Raw genomic sequence first — 24,210 nt, 5'->3', positions numbered from 1 at the left:
TGGGTTGTTTTTTTTCAGATCCAGTCCAAGTAAAACTGGCTTAAAACTGTTTTTTTGGAAGAAAGCATCTGTGCTAGCTGGCTAAACCTAGCTCTGACTTAACTGCAGTTACCAATACAGGACCTACCCCTGTTTGAAGACAAGCATGTGAAAAAAGAGAAGGGAGTAGCTTTTCATTTCAGCAGTACCATACACAGCACGCGTGTATAGCAAAGTACCACCCTGGAAAGCTGAGTAGGGCTGTAGTTCATACACATCCTCCACTGGAGTTTCATGTGCTATTGGTCTGTGTTCTTCGGGCAAGGAAAAATGTAAAAGAGGTTCTGTAAGATTATTTATGCTTTACCCACTCTTCCTGTGAATTGAGATAGCAAACTTTGTGTAAGATGTTTCATAAGAGGAAACTAAAGCATTAGAACTCATAGTTTAAACAGGTGCTGTGCTGCCAAGACCTTCAGAAGATTGCTTAGCTGCTCCTACCATGGTAGGAGTTCACACTTTGCAGGATGCAACCTTTACACTCAAAAATAACTCATCTTCAAATAGTAAACATGTTTCTTATCTAATTCTGAAAATAGATTATTAAAATAGGAATTGAGCATGCAATTATGTCATCTTAGGCAGTTATGTGTTTGCACAGTGCTGGGGAGAAAATGCAGTTTTAGTGACAGCTGACAAATAAATCCTAAACCTTGCATCCCTGCTGAGCGGGAAGGTCAGAGCACAAACTTAGCAGACCTTGGAGATGCTGCACAAGTGCAAAACTATTAAAGTGAACTGTATAGGAAACTAGACTTTGAATTTTGACGTCACAGAATTATTAAATAGGTAACAAATAGTTGTTTAGTCACATAAGCTATGGTTGGAAAGAAGCACCACCCAAGTATATATATATTTGATGGCAGAGGTGGTCTTGACTTTGCTGAAGACCAGTGTAGTGGCAAAAGATGGCAAATATTTTCTTTATTTGGTACTATAATAGAAAAAACATAACACAAGTTACAAAATACACTTTCCTTCCTTTTTGCTCATTTAAGCTGTAGCCAGGTGCTGTGCACGAGCTCTCTGAATTCCTACCTACTACAGAACGGAGAGATCTAATACAAACCTGTAGCACCCATAGCTCCAACCCCAAGAGCTCTCTGGCCTACATTACAATCCAAGACAACAAATGTCAGGCAAATCATGGTAACTATCTAGCTTGTACACATACCTCACTTTCTTCTTATTAAATTGTCTGAGAAGACCAACAGGCAGCAGACACAAGGCAGCTGTCAGTCTCATGCCCTTTGCCTTAGCCCGGCCAAGATACAGACAAATGGTTTATGACCTTGGAAAGCTAGAAGAAAGTTTGGAACCTGGACTGTTCTGCCCTGGGTTGCAGAGCATGCACCCCTTCTCAGGTGTGCTTGACTTTGGCCCAAGAGCAGTTGCGGTTTCTGTAAGGCTAAGGTCTGTACAGCTTAGGCTACCCCGTAAACTGAAAACCAACTTGCTGTTTGAAACAGCAGAAGCGCCTGTCAATAAGTCACGTCCAAAGATTTGCAAAGTCTCTCTTAGCTGCTGGCTGATAATCTACACATAAATGAACAGCATGACTATGATAAAACAAAGGTGCTTAGAAGCTAATAGAAGTTTGTACTGAAGCCCATCTTTAGGGCAAAATGTCCACTTGTTTTTTGCTGTGACACTGAATTACAGCTAGTTATGGAGTTGAGTGCAGGAATTGGGAGTCCAGCTTTGGACAGTCACAGCATAAAAGGAAAAAAGATGCTGCAGGAGCGAGTTCCCAGTTGATTTCTCAGTGTTCATCTTCCAGCACTGAGCCTTTTCAGCATGAAGATTTGCTGAAATGACTCTCACTCTATCTGAGAGATTGCTAGTTCAGTCAGTAGCATCATCACTCCCATTAGGTGTTTGCTTTGTAGAAACTGTAAGAAAGAAAAGAAAAGTACACTAAAACAAACATTGCAGTTGGCAGATTTCCATACTCTTAAATGGTTGGAAACCAGCTTCCAAATCAGCTTCTCTATGGTTGTTTACAAGGTACCTTTATTGCTCTTCAGCCCTGGGTATGGAAAACAAACAAATGCCTACACAGTGCTCTTTTCAGAGCCCTGTGTGAAGCATGGTACTTAAGGAATGCCCTGCTTCTACTCCAGCTTTTTGGAAGGTGAGAATCATAGCATTTTGCTCCTTTGGCTACTCTCCCTCCTTCTGTAGGAAGGTGACTATGCCAGTTTCCTTAAATACCTGCATTTTCCCGTACTGAATGTATCTGACTTGAACTCATCGTCCTAGTTATGAAAGAGCTATAACTGGGTTTACACAACACACCTTCCCAAAGAGAACTCATCTGCAGAAAGCTTATTCAGTTGAGTGTCTCTCGTGTTTACTTACCTGCAAAGTAAACAGTTGTTTTAGCCACTTTTAAATGACTACGGGTGGAACTAAGCAATGTAACAGTAACGTTTAGTGGTTTGCAGTTGTCCTACAAAAGGCTTAAATTGTTAAGAAATGCTTCCCAGCAAAGCTTGTTTTCTTTCCTTTGATGAACTCACACTCAAGGCAAGAGGTGTGTGAGTGAGGTCCCTGATGTAGCCCCTAACGTTCCCTTTGTACCCAGAACACCACAATCAGCACATCACAGACTGACTAAATGTAAGCAATCGCATTTACACCAACTGTTCTTTAACTCACAAGACCGTATTGCATTGCCTGAAGAAACTTCAGGAAGGTTTAATCCTCTATGGTTTTAAAGCACATTATTGATACCTCTTGTAGGGAGCCCAGCACTTTCCATAAAACTGTTACAGGTGAAGACGCTTCAAGCAAGATATTTTGACTCTTAAGGTCAATTGTTGTCTCTCAGCTCACCGCCACCACACCACACTAGATAGCTAGTTAATTATAAGTGCTTTCTGTCTGAATCTTAATAGCTGCAATACTAGAAAACTAATCAACATGGGTTTAAGGTTTTGGGGATATTTTAAACCTAAGTTTTGGCCAACGGGCAAAGACACTTTCCTGATCATATCACAGCTAATACAGTTATTTCCAGACAAAGACAAGGGTTACGAGCTGCTAATACAATAGTAGTAAAAGACTAACGATAGCTGCTCCAGAACTAATTATAATAAAAGTTGAGTGTTTAACTAACTTCTTGCAGGAAATAATGCACAAGAAACACAAAGCCTTCATTTTTAAAAGTAAGAGATTTCTAGTCAACTATTTTATTAGTCTTGCATTAGTTAGGACAACACATAACTTACAACCTCACCTTTATAGTCCCATCGCAGTGTGCTGAGGCAATCGCCGTCGACACTTTCACCAGTTTTGTGGCTGACAAGTGGATTTTAAAGTGTCTGTGGAAGTGAGAGTAGAGGCAGTCCATAAAGACATCCACCTCTTCTTGAGTGATCTCTCCTGGAGTTTTTTGGACTGTGTCCCATAGAGCTTTTGCATCTTCTGGATGAATGGCATACGAAATATCCAGAGGCTGGGGCAGACGGGGGACAGAGAAGACAAGTTCTGTGGCAGACGCGGTTTTGTCCACTTTGCATCCAGTCCACATTGCTGCCATCCAACTGAGATTGAAAGGGCTGATAGCTAAACGGTGGAAGCAGCAGTCAAAAGTCGTCTGAAACCAACTTCCAATAATAGATGTGTATTTCTCTGCCCCATTAACAAGAAACAGAGGTAAATAAGTGAAGTCTTTTGGCAAGTTCTTGGAAAGGTCATCTCCAGACACACAGCAGAAGCAGCCCAACCATATGAGTTTCCTTTCTGAATTTTTGGAGGAGGCTGGTGATCTTGAAGAAAGCTGGGATGGGGAAAAGAAGCATTTGACTTCTCTTAGCCAAAGATGTTTTTTGCTTTATAATTTTAAATGTTTGGTAAAGATTTTTCTCCGGACCTCACATGCAACATCTTTCTCTGTAAAGTTCAAAATTTTTCAGTCTATCCATTACATCCCTAAAATTCCATTGAAAACAACAGGAGAAGCACTTTTTACTTCATTAGGAGCAGTCCTGAAATCAGTTTATGCTGTTTAAGAAGAACCAATCCACAGCACATCCTATAATCACTTCTATACTGAACTTGGTGTCTCAGCAGCATCTTTCAGTTGAGGCAAAGCATTTCAGAAACATTAATTAGACTCGAGCTATGGCCAGGAGGTAGGATTATACCAGCTTTACCCAGGAAGCTAAATAACCTGTTCAAGTTCTTGCAGTAAATTAATTGCTGGACTAAAAAATTATAAAGAGATTGCTCCCTATGGTCTTGCTCTGATTTTATCAGAGTTGAACTCAAAATTGCAATTAAACCTAAACATTGCCTATGAGATGTTCTGTCCCAGTTAAAAACAGACAGAATTCACCTTCATTAAACCTCACCAGCAAGTTATTCCATAAAGGTAGGGTTTAGGTTTGGGTTTTCATTTTTTTTAAGAGACAGGGTGTTTTATGATAGCAAAAGCAACTCGTACAACGCAGTCTCATTACAGCACTGCTAGGAAGGCTCCTTACCTGCACCAGGATCGCAGCGTGGTCTTGGTCGCTGCCTTTCAGATCTGGGATGCTGGAGACATCCACCTTGATATCCAGATCCAGCTCAAACCCGACTTCCACTGCCAGCCCCTTCTGCTTCTCAGCAGCAATGGAAATGCTGAGCAGCCGAGCGTAATCCTTGAGGTGGGTGTCTGAGAATCTGTACAGAGGGGTCACGCTGTATAAGGTCCACTGCTTGCGCAGGAGAAACGCTGTTCTCTGGGGATCTGCGATTTCCTGGGTAGAAAAATTAGGAAAATAATGATACCGAAACAAATGGGCATAGTTTCCCTTTTAGGGTTGGCAGAGGCACCCAGGGCCCTGTGCTCCTGCCAGCTGGTAGGGAGGGAGCTGGGATGGACTGGGATCCCTGGCACCCCGGTGTCCCCAAGGGCTTGGGGCAGGGACTCTGCCCTCCCTCAGTGTCCCGAGGAAAATGGGTCTGGGACCCCCCTGCACCCAACTGGTGTCCCCAGGGAGATGGGATGGGCAAGGACCCCCCTCTTCCTCTGCTGTCCCCAGGGGAAAGCGACAAAGAGCCCCCTTCTCTCTCCGGTGTCCGCGGGGGAACAGGACGGGCAGAGGCTCCTCTCTTCCTCCAGTGTCCCCAGGGAGAGGGCACAAGCACCCCCTCCTCCGGTATCCCCGGGGGGTGAGGGGACAAAAGTCCCTCGCCCTCCCTCAAGTGTCCCCAGGGGAGGGGACAAAGACACCCCCCCCCCCCCGGTGTCCCCGGGGGGACAGGGGACAAAAGCCTCCTTCCCTCCCTCCACTGTCCCCAGAGGGAGGGGACGGGTCAGACCCCCGCTGCCCGTACCTGTGACCGCGGCAGGGGCGGGAGGAGCCGGCTGTGGCTGATCCCAAGCCGCCCGAACGGCAGCCCCCGCGACAGCCGCGCGGTGCCGGGGAGAGTCCGCGCCGCTGACTCCATGGCGGGCGCCGCTCCCCGCCGGGCAGTGTTCGAACCCCTTCCCGACACCCCTCGCGGCACACTGGGCGCCGCCGCCGCCATGTTAGTGTCGGGCGGAAGTGGGGCAAGGAGAAGGTTAGCAGGAACTAATCACTTCCGCGACGCGCGCCCCGTGTGAACCTCTTCCCGACACCCTCTGCGGTGCGCCCTGCGCTGCCGACGTCATGTTGGTGCCGGGCGGAAGTGGGGCAAGGAGGCAGGTGTGTGTGGCGTGGCGGCGTGGATTCTGTTCTTCTGACGCGGCTCGGGGAGCTCCCGGTGAGCCTGGAGGTCGCGGGCCTCGCCGGCAGGGGACCTGCCGCTCCGGCCCTGCCTGCTCCGCACTGGGGCCCCAGGCTCCCAAAAGACGGGGTTTGGGCTGCCTGAGGGGCTAGGGGAGAAGGAGGATCTGGGGAGCCTGAGGAGCTTGGGGACCTGAGGAGTTTGAGGCCTGAGAGGTCTGAGGGCCTTGGGGCTTGCTGCTTGTGGGAGACTCGAGGGGTTTGAGACCTGAGGGTCTCGGGGATGTGAGTGGTATCTGAGGGCTTTGGGATTTGCTGCTTGGGGAAACGGAGGGGGCGACGGGTTTTGGGGGGTTTGAGGGAGTTGGGGAACCTCAGGGGTTCGGGGTCCCGGAGGGCTGAGGATTTGCTGCTTGGGGGCCTGAGGAACTGGGGGGTCCAAGAGGTTTGAGACCTGAGGGGCTGGGGGGGTCTGAGGGCCTTATGATTTGCTGCTGGGGGAGGGGGTTTGGGGACCTTAGGGCTTTGGGGTTCTGAGGGGCTGGGAATTTGCTTGCTGGGGGCCTTAGGGGTTTGAGAGCTGGGGGAGGAGGGTGTCGAGGGGTTTGGGGAATCTCACGGATTTCGAGGTCCGAGAGGCTGGGAATTTGCTGCTTGGGGAGCTGAGGGGTTTGAAGTTGAGGGGCTCGGGGGGTCTGAGAACTCAGGGGGTTGCTGCTTGAGGGGGTGTGAGGGGTTTTGGGGGGCTGGAGGGGTTTGAGGGACCTCGGGGATTTGGGAGTCCGAGAGGCCGGGGGATCTGAGAGACTGGGGCTGGAGGCGTTTGAGGTCTGAGGGGCTATGGGGACCCAAGGGGCTGGGAGCATGAGGGGCTGCTGGGCTTGAGGGGTTTGAGGCCTGAGGGGGTGGGGGGGCTGTCTTGGGGTCTGTGGCGTTTAGAGGACTGAGGGGATTTGGGGGTCTGAGGGGCTGGGGGATGCTGAGGAGCTGGGGATTTGCTGCTTGGGGGCCCAAGGAGTTTGAGGCCTGAGGGACTGGAGGAGGATCTGAGGGCCCTGGGGTTTGCCACTTCTTGGGGCGTGAGGGGTTTTGAGGGGCCTGAGAGGTTCTGGGGACATCAGGGGTTTGGGGGGCTGAGGTGTTTGAGGCCTGAGGGGCTGTGGAGACCCAGGGGTGTGGGGGTCTGAGGGGTTTGACTTGGACTTGGGCAGGGGCCCGAGGAACTTGGGGCTGTGGCTAGTGGTTCCACTTATGTGTGTTTATTTCAGCAGGAGTAGGAAAGTTCACTCTGTTCCTCCTCTAGGCTGTGCCATGGCCCTTTCCTGCATTCTGCAGGTGCTGGCCCGGCCGGGCTGCGGGCGAGCTCTGCGCCGGTTGGCCACCGTCCCTGCCTCTCTGGCTCCAGGTGAGGGTCTGGGTCAGAGTCGTCTGCACAAGAGAGTAAAAGCACACACAATAGATCACTTCCCACTCCCCACTCTTTAAATGTCATCTCCACATTGTGTTTCTGTTTGACATATGGTTTCTCACAGTGAATTGTGGTTCAAAGAATTTCAAAAGTAATTTAATTTATTTTTTCCTAGGCTTTTACTTTGTTTTTTGACTCTCTTCCTTCTGTAGTATGCAAGCTAAACACAGGGGTAGCTGAATGCCTGGTGTGATAGTTGGAAAACAAGCTTTTGTTCTCTCTACTCTACTCTTTTAATTCATAAAGGCGCTTGTGAAGGCAGCAAGGGAGATTATTTCATGTAATTATACATATGCGTATAGATAATAACGTCCTTCAAACTTGTCCTTGCGAGCTGAAACTCTGACATGCTCAGTGGTGAACTCAGTGGCAGTGTTGGGCTTACGGTTGGACTTGATGATTTTAAAGGTCTTTTCCAACCTAAACAATTCACTTCTCTTCTAAACGATGTGCTTAGTTTTATAACTAAATCATGATGCCAGGCACATCATGATGCCACGTTTGTTGAAAGTCTTCTGTAATCGTGGTGCAGGCTCTTTAGCAGTAGTTGTTGAACTCCCCTCCCCTCAAATATTGTATTCAGATTTCTGTATGAAAGTTTAACTGAGACATATAAATAATTCCTCTTAAAAACATCTCTACAATAATTTCATGTCAGATTTATTTCCTAGTGTCTTACAGCATATTTGGGTTATATGCGATAATTTATTTGTATATGCCTAAACTGGTATGCATGTGGAATTCTGTAACTGTTTTGCTTGCTTGCAAAAGCCACAAAAGAATTTATTTTTATTCCAGACTTCAATAGTTTTGTCCCTCGCACCAACACTTGTGGAGAGCTGCGTTCTGCTCACGTGGGGCAGCAGGTCACACTGTATGGATGGATTCAGTATCAAAGGTAAATGCAAACCAAGGTGAAAATTGAGGTGCTCATTTGCTAAATCCAGACTCTAGGCCTGGATTCAAATACTTGTTGTACTTCAGGTTATCTTTTCATATCGTGCAGCAGTCACTTCTGAAAGGAGTAAAACAGCTGAGAGCTGTGCTAGAGCAGTATCTAAAATTTCAGTTTCATACAAGTGTTAATTGATCCTTATTGCAACACTATCAAGCAGTTACGTGTTGTTACCCTCATTGTGTGGGACATAAAGCCACTAATAGCATATTTATAGCAATTTTAACAGCTATGAGCAAATAATTTCTATTATATAGCATTCCTAAATTTTAAGCAAACAACATTGTTTTATCTTTTCAGCTACAGCATCTAACAATATAATTTTAAAGTATGCAAGCTTTGCTTAAAAAAGAAATATTAAGCAAAGGTAATAAGCAGGGGTTGAATTGTTTATTCTAACAGCCTGCTACCGGTGGTGTGATATAATCACTTTTAAGGAGCTGAAGATTTTCTAAATGTGCAGTGAAAAGCTTGTCTGCAAAGAGTGTAGACGGTGCTCCAAAATACTCTCATCCTGGGTAGATGCTTGTAAAATGGAGATAGGCCCTGTAACTTTGAAGTTAATTAGTATCAAAAATTGCTTTTTTGCTTTTTGTTGTACAGAGAAATTACATGTGTTCAGAATCCCTTTTGCTACATGGATTAATGTTTAGATTAAAATCCTGCCTTTCCTGGTTATTTGCACGTTGCCTGTGACTAGGCAAAATTTGAAACAAATTGTTGAGATTAGATTCCAATGTGGGAAAGTTATCTGTAAGTACGTTTCTTCAAAGTGCTTTGAGATTAGTCACCAGGTCCAGAAAATAGCTAGTTGCCACGTGCTTTGGCTTAAAAAGCAAAAGACTACTGAATGCTTAAAAAAAATGTTTTTCTTTTTGTGTTTTGCATGGATCAGACAAGGCATGTTTCTGGTTTTGAGGGATTTCCAGGGACTGACCCAGATCATCATTCCACAGGATGAAGTAAGTGCTACCAAACTATGCACCTCCATAATTTGTTTTTCCTTTGCTAGCTTTGGTCCGGCAGACACGGAGAGCAGAATGAAGTATTTGGTCAGATGGAGTGCTCTGATCCACAAGTAGATTTAGGCGTGATTTATGAGAGCCGTGTTCTGACACTGCAGCAGGAGACATTAATGCCATTTCCTCTGGGTTATGAGAAGCGATACCGAATTCAAACGGGCCATTATGAAACGAGACCCTTGAGCACGGTGTGTTTGTCCTTGTCTTTGAATTTCTCTGAGTCATTGTCATCTTCTTGCAGGCACATTCCCATGTGAAGAAGCTCTTGTCTGACGCCCCAGTGGAGTCTGTTGTGCGAGTGACGGGAATTGTGTGCCCTCGGCCCCCAGGGCAGGAGAATCCGGTGAGGAGGATGAGGTCTTTCAAGGCTTTTATTCCTTGTGGTAAAGCTCACTAGGTAGTGGGATCTTGGTGTTTTTTGTGCCATGAATTTGCCATGGGCTCTGTGTGTGTGAAGGCTCAGATAATATGAGGTGAAATAACTGCTCAGACATGTGACTTAGTGGAACCCCAAAGCCTATTACAGACACCCACAAATTATATTGTATTCCAACCCTTTGAAAGGATAACAGCTGTCTTTTTCAGGCTTTCAAAGCATAGGTGAGATTGTTGGGGTCGTATATATCCCATCACTGTCAGGCCTGAAAACAGTACCTGGATTTAGGAATGTAATTTTTCTTCACTCTGACTGCTGAGATATGTCTGTGAAGAGTGCAGGCTTCTAGCCATGCTTTATTTCTTTCAGTCGTTTATGTTTTGCTGGAAGGTTATATTTACTTTCCCCTGGTAAATAGAAAGTAGGATCAGGTGATCTTTGATGTGGCACAGTTCTGAGTGGGAGAAGCTGTCTGTTCTTCCTCAGAGTCTAAGAAGAACTTGTGCTCTGAACTAGAAATTCTGAGAAATTCCTCAAAAGTTGCATTTTATGGATTGTATTAAGGACTTGTGGTGATGCTGCTAATGGGCACTAAAAAGCGTACTGCATGGTTTCATTGAAGCTAATGGAATGAGTATTTTGTCCAAATGTATTTGACCTGGAAAGCTCTGTGCCTGACTGTTCCTCTGCGCTCAGCATGTCCTTCAAGGAGAAGGCAAAGGAAATGTAATTATATTTCTTGTAGGGATCAATATGCTGCTGGGAAAGAACGTACCGTCTTTATTGAGATGATTTGGGTTTTTCTGAACAGAAGGGAAATCGAGGAAAAATTTGTTCTTGAGAAAATTGCTCTGAGTTATCCTTTGTTAGGAGGCAGGGAGGATAATCACATGGGTTTCTTTTTCCCCCAATGATTTGTGAAATACTCTTGTCCAATTGCTTTCCCTAAGTTTTGAATCTAATTTTTTTCCTTGCCTTTTTGCTCCAGAAAATGCCAACAGGGGATATTGAAGTGAAGGTGGAGACTGCAGAGATACTAAACTCCTGCAAGAAGCTACCTTTTGAAATCAAGAATTTTGTCAAGGTGTTGGTGATTTTTATTTTTTTACCAAAATGGAGACTTTTCAATAAATTGCAAATTTGCCCAGGGTGATGGCAAAACATCTGAGCATTTTGTCTGATTCTCCCAGCTGTGCTTTGGGGAGTGGTGGTATTTGAAATAGGGCTGCTGCTTGTTAGCTTTGAGGGTTTTTTTCTAATTAAAGTGAAGCAGGAAACAAGGCTTGAATGACTCCAGTGCACAGGGTTTTTAAATATCGCTGCAAGAATAGATGGTAGAGGGACGAGCAAAAGAAATCAGGCTGTGTTAGATTTTTAGAGTGTGAAACAGAACCTGCCAGTGCACTGCTGTGTTTTAAGGCCAGGGTGTCTTACTGGACGAGTAGCTAGTCAGCCAGAGGATTTCTTCCCCTGTAAGTACACAGCCTTATAAGAGGTCAGTTATAGTGCAGGCTCTGTGGTGTGGGTGTTTATTGAAGATATACTCTGTGCCATTAAAACTGTGATTGATGCATAGATGTTAGAATTGGGAGAACTGTGTCCTGTTCCTTCCATGTCACAGGTCCTGGACAATTCCCATCGTCCACAGTACTTCAGTTTTCCTGTGTAACAAGGATGGATCACCATTTAATTGTCCCTTTAGATCTATGTATGATACCGCTCCTCTGCTTAAAAATCACAAGGAGGTTTGCTACAGTGGACTGAGAATAAGGAGGGCTGAAATCTTGACTTTTTATCACCGTAAATGTTTGAATGATTTGGGTTTTTTCTTAAAGTGGTTATCATGCATGGAAACACTGAGTGACTGAGAGCTGTGGGCTGTGCAGTAGAGTGGCCCCATTTTTTAGCTTCTTCCTTTTGTCCTGTGGCTTTAGGAGCAGCTTCGTTGGACATGCAATTTGTATTTTGTCTCTTAATCCTAATTACCTTTTATCTCCAGAAATCAGAGGCATTACGGATGCAGTATCGTTACTTGGACTTGCGTAGCTTCCAGTTGCAGTATAACTTGCGGCTGAGATCACAGATGGTGATGAAGATGCGGGAATATCTGTGTAACCTGCATGGTAAGAAAAGCGCTTGAAGAACACTCTGCAGCAATCAATATTTTAGCCCTCCCTTCTGTTTCTTATTGCTGGGAGAGATGGCCAGTGAGTTTGCTCCTCCAAACCGGACCCACTTAGTAAAGACATGTCTGCTTGCATGGGGTCTTTAGAGGGATGTTGGCAGGCCTGAAGAACAAAGTATGTTGAAATCTGTTAGCATGCTACAAATCAGTTATTTCAAATGAGCTATAGCCAGAAAATTCATTGAGAAAAGGCCTTTTGCAGGTAGTTTTCCTCTTTTGGTCCCCCAACTTGAGGCGTATCAAAGAGGTAGATTTCTTGTAGGGATTATGCTTATCTTAACACCAGGAATTTCTTTTTGGAAGAGCAAAGCCTATTTCAAAATGGATAGAGAATAAACAGTTTTTCAGCTTATATGAAGTCCTCTATCATCAGCAGTTCTGGCAGGACATCAGAGTAGCTCGGAGCCTTTCTGTCTGTCACGGCACAAGTTATTCTTGGAAGCAGCAAAATCTGTTGGTTTTGGAGAGGCTACATGGTGTGCTAAATTACTTATTTTGCTGACTAACCCTGCTCTGACCCACTCTTTGTCATACTAATTCTTCCTGCTCATGGCATATTCTGTGTCTGAAGCGTGTGTTTGTTCCCCAGGGTTTGTGGATGTAGAAACTCCAACGCTCTTTAAGAGAACCCCAGGGGTACGTATTTTGTTAGTAATGCATTTTAGCCTCCTGTGGTTGCAGTTCATGATTGGATTACTGTCACTTGCCACTCTGCCTTCATTGCTGTTCCTTACTTAAGTAACAGCTCTATGTGCAAATTTCTGATATGATCCTTTTAAAAGTAGAGGGAGTGAAAGGGGAGAGGTGGTGTCTTGTGTGTTAGTTTTGAACCTTCAGATGAGTAAAGCCTCTGTAGAGTGCATATTGAATGTGAGTCCTGTCCTGGGACAGCCAGCCAGATTATCAAACCCCCAAAACGTCCTCTTAGCACTGTTTCCCCTACATTTATCTCTTAGCTAGTGGATTACTGCAGTGGCACTACTCAAGATTCATTGTAATTAACTCATTTTAATTTCTGAGTTTATATTATTTTCATTTCAAAAATAATCGCAGAGAAGAGAGCTGTAGAAGAGAGCCTTGAAAGCTAAAACATGGAGTTCTTGCATTTAAACCCCTGTCTTGGATAGTGTACTGTTATGCATTAGTTTCTTGGAGCAGGAGGTGGAGAATCTTTTGGGATATTTTGGACTAAGCTGGTTAACAGATTTTTCTAAATGGGATGGAATAGCTGTTTGTACACCACAAGTGGGATTTCATCGTGGGGAGAATGAGTCCTTTCCTCTTGTGCTTCTAGGCCATGATATTAGTTTAGAATTTGTAGATTTAATCCTGCAAAATAGGTGTGTCTAAGGCTATTTTGTGATTGCTTGCCAGAGATCCAGTCTTCCAGTAATGATCCACCCCGTTTCTACGTTGGATGTGATCCAAGACTTAATCCCTATATATGTTTAATTTCTGCAAAAAGGTCCACGATGTTGATACTGCATTGGATTCAACAGTTGAGCAGAGCTCAGTGGTAGAAATATGCTTGTGGTGGAAGCAAAAGATGGTGTTCTGCAGTCTGTTGAAAACTGTGACTGCTTTGAAAAGGATGGCCTCTGCTGTAATTCCTAGAGAATTCTGAAAAGGTGGTGCACTTCATTAGCATTTTATTTAACATACCACTCTTCTGTTGAAGTGCTGACCTCTCTTGCTGGAAAATTCAGTGTTTCAGTCTTCTCTTGCCTGGGTGAATGGAAGAAAGTCTGTAGAAAAGGTGTGGAAAATTGGTTCATAGATTAGGAAACACATGCACTGATGTTTTTTAATTTTAACTTGTATTGTCACTTTTCTTTGTACTTTAAGATGAGTGCTCAGAAATTCTCAATTCTCTGTAGTTTCTCTCTGAAAGACACTTCTATACCCTCATCCTTACAGCGGGGGGTAGTCTTCAGAATTTCATGTGACTTTCAGCTGTGCAGAAGGCTTTTTTCATGTATCGGGTATTTTCTTCCCTCACAGCTGAGCAAACTGCTACTGAGCTTGAGCTGTGGCATGAGCTGAGGGTAAAGCCCACGTTGCACATGAGGCAATGGAGAGTCGGAAGCATCAGGGAAGTAGAAGTGGGATCCAGATTTCAAGAGTGGTGATTACAGCAGTGTTTTAGTTTTACCAGATATTGGAAAAAGTCTCTCTGCCTGCTTATTTCCAGATTTATAGCCTGTTTGTACAACTTGTTTTGGGCTACATGAGGAAGCATTGGCTTGACTTGTCTTCTAGTTAGCTCTGCTGCAAGAGGCAGGCAGACAGGAGCAGAAAAAGATGGTATTTCTTGGGCTTATTAGCCAGAAAAGGAATATTCCCATTTTCAGCATGCATCTGAAGAAGAACTGCACGCGTGGTTTCCCTCCAGAGGAGATCAGCTTTACTGTTGTGAAGTCAGTGCTGCAGACTTGCCGAGGCAACAGTCAGCCCAGGTTGCAGCAGATGAGCAGTCCAAAGGCTTCTGTAGGCTATAGTGTGGTAAACTGGAGAGCTGTTTTATCTTATTAGTTGCTACTCTTTCCACAGCCATCTTCTACTCTCCTCCAAAGAGCGTAGCCTGCACTAGTTCACACTGAAAGCCGTGTGACCTTGTGCATTGTCTCTGAAATTGGTTCTTAGTTCTTCAGAACATTGTCATGCAGTGGGACTGCACAGAGCGGGTGGGGTCTGTCGTGCTGAAGAAAGATTTTTGGCTGGTAAACATGATAAACTCTATTTGAATGCAAAGAGTATGGGGTTGTGTGGTCCAGTTTAAAAGAGCGGTATGGTCAACCTTCTATTTTTCCCTTCGCTCTTTTCAGTGATGCCACAATTCTCTGGCATGATCTTGGTACAAGTGTCTGTGCAGCCAAGATGGATTTATAAAGCAGAAGCACTAGATTGAAGGATTAATTTGGTTTCTTTCATCTAAAGTGTCTAGAGGAAAGAATCATAGAATCATATAATAGTTAGGGTTGGAAGGGACCTTAAAGATCATCAAGTTTGAATCATGCCCTGCCATGGGCAGGGACGTCCCTCTAGATCAGGCTGCCCAAGGCCCCATCCAACCTGGCCTTGAACACTAGGGATGGGGCATTCCTCCCTGCCGACCCAAACAGAGCAAGATCAGGGGCTGATTTCAACAAAAGGACCAAGTACAACCTCATGTCTAGCTTACCTGCAGCTTCTAGGGTAGAGGTAGGACACCAGCTGCTAAATTTTGTAGTATTTAGCTTGGCTGCCTGTGGCAACAAGGCAATGATTCCATTGGCCTTCTCAAAAACTTTTAAATCCCTTTGTGTTAGACTTGGGGCAAAGGTTTCAAAACCTAAAGTGTTATAATTCTGTAGTGGAGGGAAAGGCTACAGTGTGAACTCATGCGACCAAACACAAAAGTATCTGTGGGAGGAAAACCGTGATAGAATGCTTTGTTTGAGGAATTCACATTGATTGTCTGGTGGAGTTATTGTAGGAAATAGCTTGTTTCTGGTGCATGTGCTCAGATGAAAAGTTCAGGTGAACTTTTATTTAAAATCCATTTGTTAACATTGATAAACTCTGTGGTTTTGCCATTCCATATCTGCTTGTAACATTCTGAGCAAGAAAAACCTGGGCAAGAGGAAGGCCTGCCTCTTCTGAAAGTGAAGGGAGGGAGAAAAAGACCCAAACCCCAAGGACTCTTTGGAAGGCAGTGTATCTCTGTGTGCTGAGTATATTCATGTCAGCTCTTTCTCTGTTGAATTTGCTGAAGTGTGTAAGCTTATCTGTTCTTTTTGGTGCCAGGGAGCAAAGGAGTTTATTGTGCCCTCGAGGGAAGTGGGCAAGTTCTACTCTCTGCCACAGAGTCCTCAGCAGTTCAAGCAGCTCCTCATGGTTGGAGGCCTGGACAGGTCAGTGTTTCTTGGACTCCTATTCTCTGCATGTCCCATCCAGGGTTTACTTGCTTTGATCTATGAGTTTGTAGATGGATACTTCCCCAAAAACTGCCAAGGGTTGTGTGCTTTGAAGAGGGATCCTTAAATACTTGGGACTTTCCAGCAAGGCCAGGCAGGCCCTTTGCCCCTGAGCAGTAATGTTTCTACGTAAGAGGAAATGTGTCCTGTTTGAAGGTTGGAGTCTTCACTGTTGTTTTAAGTTGAAACCTGATTCCATTTAAATTCAGGCACAGTCTGCCTGAAGAACAGAAAATCAGATAAAAGCCTCTCCAAGACTGACCTGTAGAACTAATGGAGATGAGGCTGGGCAGCTGAGCAGGATGGAGACAAGGGAAGCATGTTCATAGGGTGTATGAAGACTAAGCTTTTAACTGCGCTTGTACCTCTAAATCAAATTGAAGGAGAGGGAAAGTTGTTCGTGCAGTGAATTGCAGAGCACGTCTTGATTATTTGTAAGTTTTACATGGCCCTTAGTAGAGTCCAGGTTTGGAGCAGAAGGTGGGAGAGGGGTTGCATGTGGCCCTGTTGTATCTCCGTGTGCCACTGGAGATACCACTGGAGATAGATACCACTGCTCATACAGTTGCTGCCATTCAAAATTATTGCTTTTGAGGGGATGGGAACAACCAGGGCTATGATCATCTGCTGCAAAGGGAACAGACTTCTTTTTTCTTTTTTTTTTTTTAATAAAGAATTTCATAGCCACAGTTTAATTTAGGGTAATATAAATTCTTGTCTAAGTAAAAGTACTGTTGCAGATACTTTCAGGTTGCTCGCTGCTACCGAGATGAAGGTTCACGGCCTGACAGGCAGCCTGAATTCACTCAGGTAACCAGCTGGGGCTGCCTTTTATCCTTCTCCTCAACCCAAACTGCTTGTAGCTGTTTTTCCTTCTGAAGGTTTCTTGTGCTGCTCAGGGGGTACAGCATTGTTTGCTCTGTGTTTCACAGACACAGCCCCTTGTCTTGCTGCGGTACACATCCCATTCCTCAGCCTTGAGATTCTGGGCTAACGTGGTTCATTCAAAGTTTCTCCCTCTGTCCTTGTCATCATTACCTCATTCAGTTCCCTGCGGAGATTATTACCTGAGTCATCGGTCTGTAGTGAGATCATAAGCACATACTCTAATGGAGTTATGCTATGATTTCATGTAATATATTGTTTCTTTTTGTGCTGACTTCTGTTAGTAGTAGTGAAAAGGCAAAACCTGTAGCTGATGTGGAGTTGCCCCTCTTGTTTTCTCTTTTAAGATAGATATAGAGATGTCATTTGTAGATCAAGCTGGGATCCAGAGATTGATAGAGGGCCTCCTGCAGTATTCCTGGCCTGAGGAAAGAGGCTCCATTACGACTCCTTTCCCGTCCATGACATACGAGGAGGCACTGGCTGGATATGGGACTGATAAACCAGACACTCGTTTTGGGATGAAGGTGAGGGTTTGCTCACTGGAAATTTGCAGCTTCTCCTTCTGGTTGATATTTTATGAATAATCTTTGTTTAAATGACGTACACGTGAGCAGATGGAGTTCTTAATGCTATAATTTGCTCAAGGTATTATCCCATCATTGCTGTTTTGTTCAGGGAGTTAAATCTTCGAGAAGAGAGGGTTTGATTACTTGCTTGTGGCAAAATATATGTTTTTAGAACATTTTATTTTAAAGATGGTGGGCTGTTAAGGAGCAATATATCTCAGCTGTCTTAGGAACAGAAGTGCATAAGGCATTCACAGATAAAGTAGGTGCTGTTCTCTGCTGCTCTCCAAAGCAATTCCTGGTGAGCATGCTTTGTGAGCCGGACTTCTCCAGCCTTTTAATGGCCTGAAGATATTTTCAAGATAAGCAGCTACAGTTGTGTGCTTACACTGTTTGTAGATGAAATAAGAGTATGAAAGTATGATACGAGGGTATCGACAAATGTATTAAGAGGGTTGCTGAAAAGCAAGAAAGCATCTTATCTTTCTTCAGGAATTAATTTTGGGGGACGCTATTTCAGTATCCAGCTCTCTTTGCTGTGGTAAGATTTTGCCATCTCAAACTTAGATTTTCCTGTCTGTCTTTCTGCAGTGCTGAGTCTCCTAATGCTTATTCCCCATTCACTTCTTTCTGTGAACCATTTGATTTCTCTGAGAAAGAAATGAGATCCCAGGGGATGGTACTGAACGTGTGAAGACACGGGTGCAGGATTTTTGCTTCACGTTCCTACCACCACTGCTTTTTCCTGTGTTCTCTCCATTCGCAGATTGTGGATATCAGTGACTTTTTACGAAGATCGGACATTCCATTTGTGCAGAATGCTCTCAGTTACCCACACGGCACTGTCAAAGCCATTTGTATCCCTCAGGGAGTGGTAAGTGATGCTTCTACATACTGCCTTATGGTTTATGTGGGAATAAATACAATGCCAATTTGAATTCCTTTGTTAGAATGGAAATGTTCCTTGCTATTATGGGGGGAGTAGCGCCCTTTAGGGAACTTTGGATTGATTGTGATTGGTGTCAGGTTGGGCTGAGTGGTGTTGGAAGAGCGGATTGGAGATGATCAGGCGATGGGAAGAATATATTGTCGTCGGGAAGTGGAGGGGAGAAAACATTGCTGCAAGATCCCTTGAGGACAGGGAAACCTCTTGGGCTTTCAGCTTGCTTTTGTTAAGGATGGCTTCTGATGTGCATCTCAATAATAAATTGTGTTCTGTAGCAAGAGATTGATACAGAGCCAGGTATCACACAGCTCTGTTCTGGAGTAGTGAGAGGGAGGTAGGTGGTTACAACCCCTTCTCGTGTCTGCTTTTGTGGGCACAAGTCATGTCTTTTAGTGAATTTCACAGGCCAAATCCAAGGCTGACAGTAGATATGGAAGATTATTTTTCACAGCCATGTATTTTGACAGAGAAGCAGATTTAATTCTGGCTGTGGTCGTCTTGTCGGCTTGGGCAGTATAAAAAAGAAAAAATCCACTAAACACTGAGTTTTATTTAGGGAATAGGACTATCTGACCATGGTTTCTCTTGGAATTCCTTAGTTTTGGCACAAAGCACAAGTTACCGGCTTCCCACGAGAGGGCACTAGCGTGTGCGTTTATTTGAAACAAAAGTGGACTCTTTAGCCCCTAGACGTTAAGAGTAACTGAATAAAATCAAGGTCTTGATGCAGGTCCTCGCATCACTGCATTTTTTTGCATGTGAGAATCAGCCCAGATGGTTTCCTTCTGTTCCTCTAAATTGAGCTGTGCCTTCCCCATCAGCAGTGTGGTGTTGCAGCCTTGTTCCTGCACGCCGGAGGCATTTAGCTGGTGTTATCTGACTCTGCTGACCAGCTGCATCTCATCTGTGAGCAGGGAGAAAAACTGCAGCCAGATGTGCGTCCTAGAGGGGTCTCTTCCTGAAAGAAGCCCTTGGAGAAGGCACCCGACTGCAACCTAGTGCTGTGGGCTCTGTCCTGTTCCAAAGCCCTCATAAGAACTTGTGCTAGAAACAAGAGACCTTGAGAACTTTAGAAAGAGCTCAGTCAGTAGATTTGAATCCTGTTCTGGCTTTCAGTAGATTTCACTGATGTTTAATGTATCTTCTTTTGCTCTTTCCGCAGAGATATCTTAAAAATAAAGATTTGGAGTCATTAAAGGAGTCTGCAAAATCCCAGTTTAACCAGGTGAGAGAGAAATGCTTCTGAGGCATCAGAAACTGAATGACAAAGTGTGTATAAAGGTGCTTGCAGGCTGAGAAAGGTAGAAAAGCAGTTTTTATAGCTGAGAATCAGTGCTTGAGCATGTGATGCATCGAGACAGGAGAGGGCAGCACTGGACTGAACATACTCTTACCTTTCTTTAGGAAATCATGGAAATTATCTGCAGGCCTGGTGGAAGCTTGAAGTCTCTGCTTACAAAGTTTCTTGGTGAGAAGCAGCAGTCAGAGCTTAGCCAAGCGCTGAACATGCAGGTGGATGATGTGGTGCTGTTGGCAGCTGGTGAACACAAGCAAGTGGTAGGAAGCATTTCTTGTCTGGCTGTGTGAGTTGAATGTTGCTGATGATGACTTTAATGTTATCTGACTTTAGTCTAATTATTATTCTTATTGAAATAGGTCATCATCTAATTCTGTGTTTCTCTGGAGCTGAAGCTATAGCAACAGCAAATAGCGCATGAAGTACACCTATTGCTTTTATTTCCCCCAGTCAGATTCTAGGAAGAACTTGTAAATGAAATGAAGGCTGGAATATAAATCAGGAACAAATCAGTGCTTCCTTTTCTCTTGTGTTAACTTAATTTTTAAAGCATCAGAGATTGGAAAACAAAGTCAAAAAGGTAATTTTGTCTCCCATAGGCGGGTGATTAGAGTGAAGCACAGCTGCTTATTATTAATAGCAGCAGTGATGGGAGATTCTGTCCTAACCCTGCCGTGTTCTTGCCAGCAGATGTTGCCTTCCAAGTATTGGAGGTGTCATGCTTTGCTTGACAGCCAAAGTTTTGTCATATTCTCTTTATGTGCCTTAATTTCTCTGTCTGCAGAGTGCAGATCTTATCTGTGCTCCCCCAGTTAATCCACAGTTGTTTAGAGTTAGAGGTTAGTCTAGCTGAGTTCTGTGAGGATGGAACATTTGGAAGAAAATGAGCTTTCCAGCTCCTTACTTGCCTTTCTTTGTCAAACTCTGGAGCTGCTGCTGCCTCAGCAGAAGGGTGATGTATTTTGGGAGACAAAGGAAAAGTGTTTAAGGCAACAATCTTAACACTTGGAAATACTCTTTCCTTGGTCCGTGTTTGAGTGACTTCTCTGTTAGTAAAATCGATGTGTCTCATTTGCTGCTGCCTTCTTTGCAGTGCTCTGCATTAGGAAGCCTACGGTTGGAGAGTGCTGGCCTCCTTGAGGCGGCTGGGCTGGTGCTCCGGGATCCTATAACTTTTCACTTTCTGTGGGTGGTGGATTTTCCACTTTTCCTCCCCAAGGAAGAGAATCCCACTGAACTGGAATCTGCTCATCACCCTTTCACTGCTCCTCATCCTTCAGATGCCAACCTCCTCTATTCTGATCCTACAAAGGTAACTAACTTCACGCCTGCCATTCCAGCTGTGTGTCCGAGAAAACTGGGAAAATAGCGTCTGTTTTTACCGTAAAAAGAGATGTCGTTTCATGGAACTGTCTGCATATTGTACTTATCTGTTTGGAAGAGACCGGCTTCCAGATTACTCTGGGTGGCAAATATCCATGTGTGCCCCTGACCAAAAAGGCCTATAGGAGACAGTTGCTTAAGGTCTTATATTCTGACCCATCCCATGTTGCTTCAGGTTCTGATCAGCTTTACAAAAGGATTTATACTGTTCGCATTTCTGTCAGCAGCAGTCAATGCCTCTGATAGGACTGGTATCTGAACTGCAAAGTGCCACTGAGATACCAGTGTTGTAGTATGTCATGGCTTCATTCCCAGTGTCTCTGCCATCTGCGTGCAGGTTATTAGATGCAGCTTTGCTCTGGCCTTGCTGAGGTGCTTGTTCATGTCTTTCTGCAGGTCCGTAGCCAGCACTATGACCTTGTGCTGAATGGCAATGAAGTTGGAGGTGGTTCCATCAGAATTCATAGTGCGGAACAGCAGCGCTTTGTGCTGGAGAAAGTGCTGAAGGTAACACCTACAGGCAACTCTAACATTCTCTTGGAGATTGAAAGGACTAATTAGTTTACATATTCATTTGAAATTCAGAAAGAAACATTCATTGTGTTTCTCAGATAAAGAAACGTGCCTTCTGGCCCTAGGTAATGGATAACTTCACCAAACCTTCATTTTACATTGCTAGTAGGAAGATCATTGCTTGTCCAGTGACACTTCTTATGTAATTTTGCAGGAGGATTCTGAGGTGCTTTCCCATCTGCTTGAGGCTTTGGAGTTTGGAGCTCCGCCTCATGGAGGAATTGCTTTAGGTAAGTGCTCTATAGCTCTCCACATGCAAGTGTCCTGTGAGCTTTTTTTGGGGCATATTAGATCTCAGGAACAAGCTTCCTGCTTGTTAGCAGAAGTGTCATCTCCTCCTGACAGAGGCGGCTGTTCTGATGTTGCTGTTTGGCACACCAACATGGTAGCACTGTGGGCTTGCACAGTGCTTCCATCTCTAACTGCTTTGTAGAAGGAAACAGAGGTCTCATCACCAAGTGCAGAATATTTCAATGTTCCTTCCCAGCAGCATAGTGTAGTTATGCAAGAATTTAGTCACAAGATTATGCATAGTTCTTATGTGAGGACCATGTCACATATTGGCTCTAAGGATGATCCTTATCTGCTGTTTTACAAGCAGCGTGTTCATCAAGATCAGGTCATCTTTGTTCACATACCTGTGCAGCCAGAATGGATCCCTGTACTGCACACCTGAAGGCCTGGGACAGCATGGGACTTTGTGCTTCACGCCCTGCCACAACCTTGCACTCAATGCTTCAGTCTCACTTCCCTTATTCCCCATCTGTTTTGTACACTAATTCAGATAATGTCAGGTGGGTTTTTTTTCCTAAAACCCTGCAAGTTTGTGGTTTGTGGGTTAAAAAAAGAAGAAAAAACCACCAAATAAACGAAACCTAGACCAAAACAAACTAAATAAACAAACAAACAAAACCCTACCAAAACCGAAAGATGGCATTTTAACCTGTGGTCTTCCAGTGTGTTTTCCCTATATCCAACTGCCCAAAGGTTCCTGTTATTTTTAAATTCCTCCTGGTTATTGTAATCCTTCAGAACTGGTTGATCAAAAGTTCTGAACAGGTAAACAGTGCCCTGACAGTGTTTCTGTGACTGAGCTGCCCTGGTTTTGTTACACTGTTTTTGCAAAGACACTGTCTCTGTCTTGCAGCTGTTGGTGTGTTACAGAACTTTCTGTAATATTGAAATCCTTTATTTTGCTAGGCATTTCTGCTGCTTGGGCAAGTCCATTTCTCTGCTACTGTGATTTTGTGAATAATTTTTTCCTCTTACTTGCTTTAGTTTTCTTCTTCAGACTCAGTAATGTTACCTACTCCATTTTTCTGATTTTTCTGAATCACAGGACGTAATATAATATAATCAGAGGGCCATAACTCAAGTAGTTCACCAATCTGTTTTCTTCTTCTAGGCCTTGACAGGCTGATTTCTCTCATCGTTGATGCTCCGAGTATCCGAGATGTCATTGCTTTCCCTAAGTCCTTCCGGGGACGAGACCTGATGGGCAATGCTCCAGACTATGTCACTCCAGAAGAACTAGAGCCATATCACATCCAGGTTTCCTGGCCTCTTGCAGAAGAGGAGGCAAAGAAAAATTGACTTGAAGCCATTGACGTAAGCTGATCTGATAACCAGAGGTGGTTACGGCTTCTAAATACTAGAATTCAGTTCAGAAGACAGACCTTGTTATGGGAAGGTGGAGGGTAGTGCAACCCCACTGTACCATGACAGGTTCAGGGCTAGAGATGTGAGGGCTCACTGATTGGAATTCACCTTTGGGTTGGTAATGGGAAGGAGAAGTAGAAAAGCAAAAGGAGAAAAAACCATAATTTTAGCATAGGATATTGAGAATGGTGGCTTTGGAAGTTATAGTGGAGTGAAGATGGGATCTTTTTTTCCATTCTGCACTTTTTACGTGTTCCTAGTTAAGTATTTCTCCTTGCATCTGGAGGGGATGGGGTCAGCTTCCCGGACAGATGGGCTGTATCCTGATGGTTGTTGAATCCGGTAGCTGAGGACTGTTCCAGTGGAGCAGTGCTATGCTGGGCTGAGTGCTCTGGACACGTCATAGCAAAGCTTCAGTGCATCCAGCAGCTTGTCTCACTCTGAAGATTACAAGATCATCTAGAACTTGCCACAGTGAGTTCATATTTGACTGTGTTCTCTCTTCAAAGGCTGGGAGAAATGTGTTTTTATCATTTACAACAGCCTTCCTCATACTACTTGTCAAACAGGAGATGGGCTGTCTTTGGGGCCTGTGGTCCTACTGCTTATTAGCACACTAGTTCTGAAGTTTGTATGTTTGTAAATAAAGTTTATCTCGCAATGTGGTTCTGACTGAGCTTGGCTTTGGGCTTTCCCTACAAGAAGTAAGAGCCACCGGTTCTTCCTTATGACCCCGTATCCCTCCAGGAGATAACAAAGATTCTGTCATGCATGAATTCTGCATGGTCCTGCAAACCTGTTGCTACAGTGGTGAGTGAAGCAAGTGTCCCCCAGCAGAATAGTGACAGCGCAGGAGCGGCCGTACTGTGGCGAGTACGGGCTCTGGCAGCATCCCCAGACCGAGTCACTTGGCTCTGCGCTGTAGTGTATAGTGAGCCCTCTGCAGAAGCACCGCAGTTCTGAGCTAAGCGTTTAGGTGGGACAAAGCAGAGAGTTGGTGGGAGGAGAGGAGGAGTGTGAAGGAGCTGGGGAAAAGAGAAGGAAGAGATTATCTGAATAAACTAGGAAGATGGTGCAAAAGATGAAAATTGAGAGCTGCTGTGTCTCAGCTGGGTGGGACATGGCACCTGCCAGAGGAAGTGCAGGAGGACATAGGGGAGACAATTCTTGTCTGAACTCAGCCTTCTGCAGGAGA

The 24,210-nt window shown here is 44.6% G+C and overlaps 2 protein-coding genes across 2 annotated transcripts; one reads left to right on the top strand and one right to left on the bottom strand.

Moving 5' to 3' along the window:
• Positions 1 to 11: 11 nt before the first annotated feature.
• Positions 12 to 5,573, bottom strand: CENPL (centromere protein L). Its single transcript, XM_009559616.2, has 4 exons — positions 5,368 to 5,573; positions 4,530 to 4,787; positions 3,281 to 3,823; positions 12 to 1,931 (listed from the first exon to the last, which is right to left on the bottom strand). The coding sequence occupies exons 1-4, from the start codon at positions 5,560 to 5,562 to the stop codon at positions 1,860 to 1,862; spliced, it is 1,068 nt and encodes a 355-aa protein (XP_009557911.2). The 5' UTR covers positions 5,563 to 5,573; the 3' UTR covers positions 12 to 1,859.
• Positions 5,574 to 6,989: 1,416 nt separating this feature from the next.
• DARS2 (aspartyl-tRNA synthetase 2, mitochondrial) lies at positions 6,990 to 23,831 on the top strand. Its single transcript, XM_009559617.2, has 17 exons — positions 6,990 to 7,146; positions 8,008 to 8,107; positions 9,060 to 9,126; positions 9,428 to 9,529; positions 10,551 to 10,646; positions 11,562 to 11,685; positions 12,337 to 12,383; positions 15,534 to 15,640; positions 16,444 to 16,513; positions 16,936 to 17,115; positions 17,924 to 18,031; positions 19,266 to 19,328; positions 19,508 to 19,660; positions 20,494 to 20,712; positions 21,180 to 21,290; positions 21,511 to 21,586; positions 22,762 to 23,831. Exons 1-17 carry the CDS (start codon positions 6,993 to 6,995, stop codon positions 22,947 to 22,949), a joined length of 1,965 nt encoding a protein of 654 aa, XP_009557912.2. The 5' UTR covers positions 6,990 to 6,992; the 3' UTR covers positions 22,950 to 23,831.
• The last annotated feature ends 379 nt before the right edge of the window (positions 23,832 to 24,210 follow it).

This window comes from Cuculus canorus, chromosome 8 (genome assembly GCF_017976375.1).
Source record: "Cuculus canorus isolate bCucCan1 chromosome 8, bCucCan1.pri, whole genome shotgun sequence".
NCBI lineage: Eukaryota > Metazoa > Chordata > Aves > Cuculiformes > Cuculidae > Cuculus > Cuculus canorus.
This window is presented reverse-complemented; position numbering and strand designations above follow the sequence as displayed.

Coding starts and splice junctions, on each gene's coding strand:
- CENPL (XM_009559616.2), bottom strand. CDS start 5,562: ATGGCGGCGGCGGCGCCCAGTGTGCCGCGAGGGGTGTCGGGAAGGGGT. Junction 4,788..5,367: donor CGCCCCTGCCGCGGTCACAG/GTACGGGCAGCG, acceptor TTTTCTACCCAG/GAAATCGCAGATCCCCAGAG. Junction 1,932..3,280: donor ACTGCGATGGGACTATAAAG/GTGAGGTTGTAA, acceptor TCTTTCTTACAG/TTTCTACAAAGCAAACACCT.
- DARS2 (XM_009559617.2), top strand. CDS start 6,993: ATGTGTGTTTATTTCAGCAGGAGTAGGAAAGTTCACTCTGTTCCTCCT. Junction 7,147..8,007: donor CCCTGCCTCTCTGGCTCCAG/GTGAGGGTCTGG, acceptor TTTTTATTCCAG/ACTTCAATAGTTTTGTCCCT. Junction 11,686..12,336: donor ATATCTGTGTAACCTGCATG/GTAAGAAAAGCG, acceptor TTTGTTCCCCAG/GGTTTGTGGATGTAGAAACT.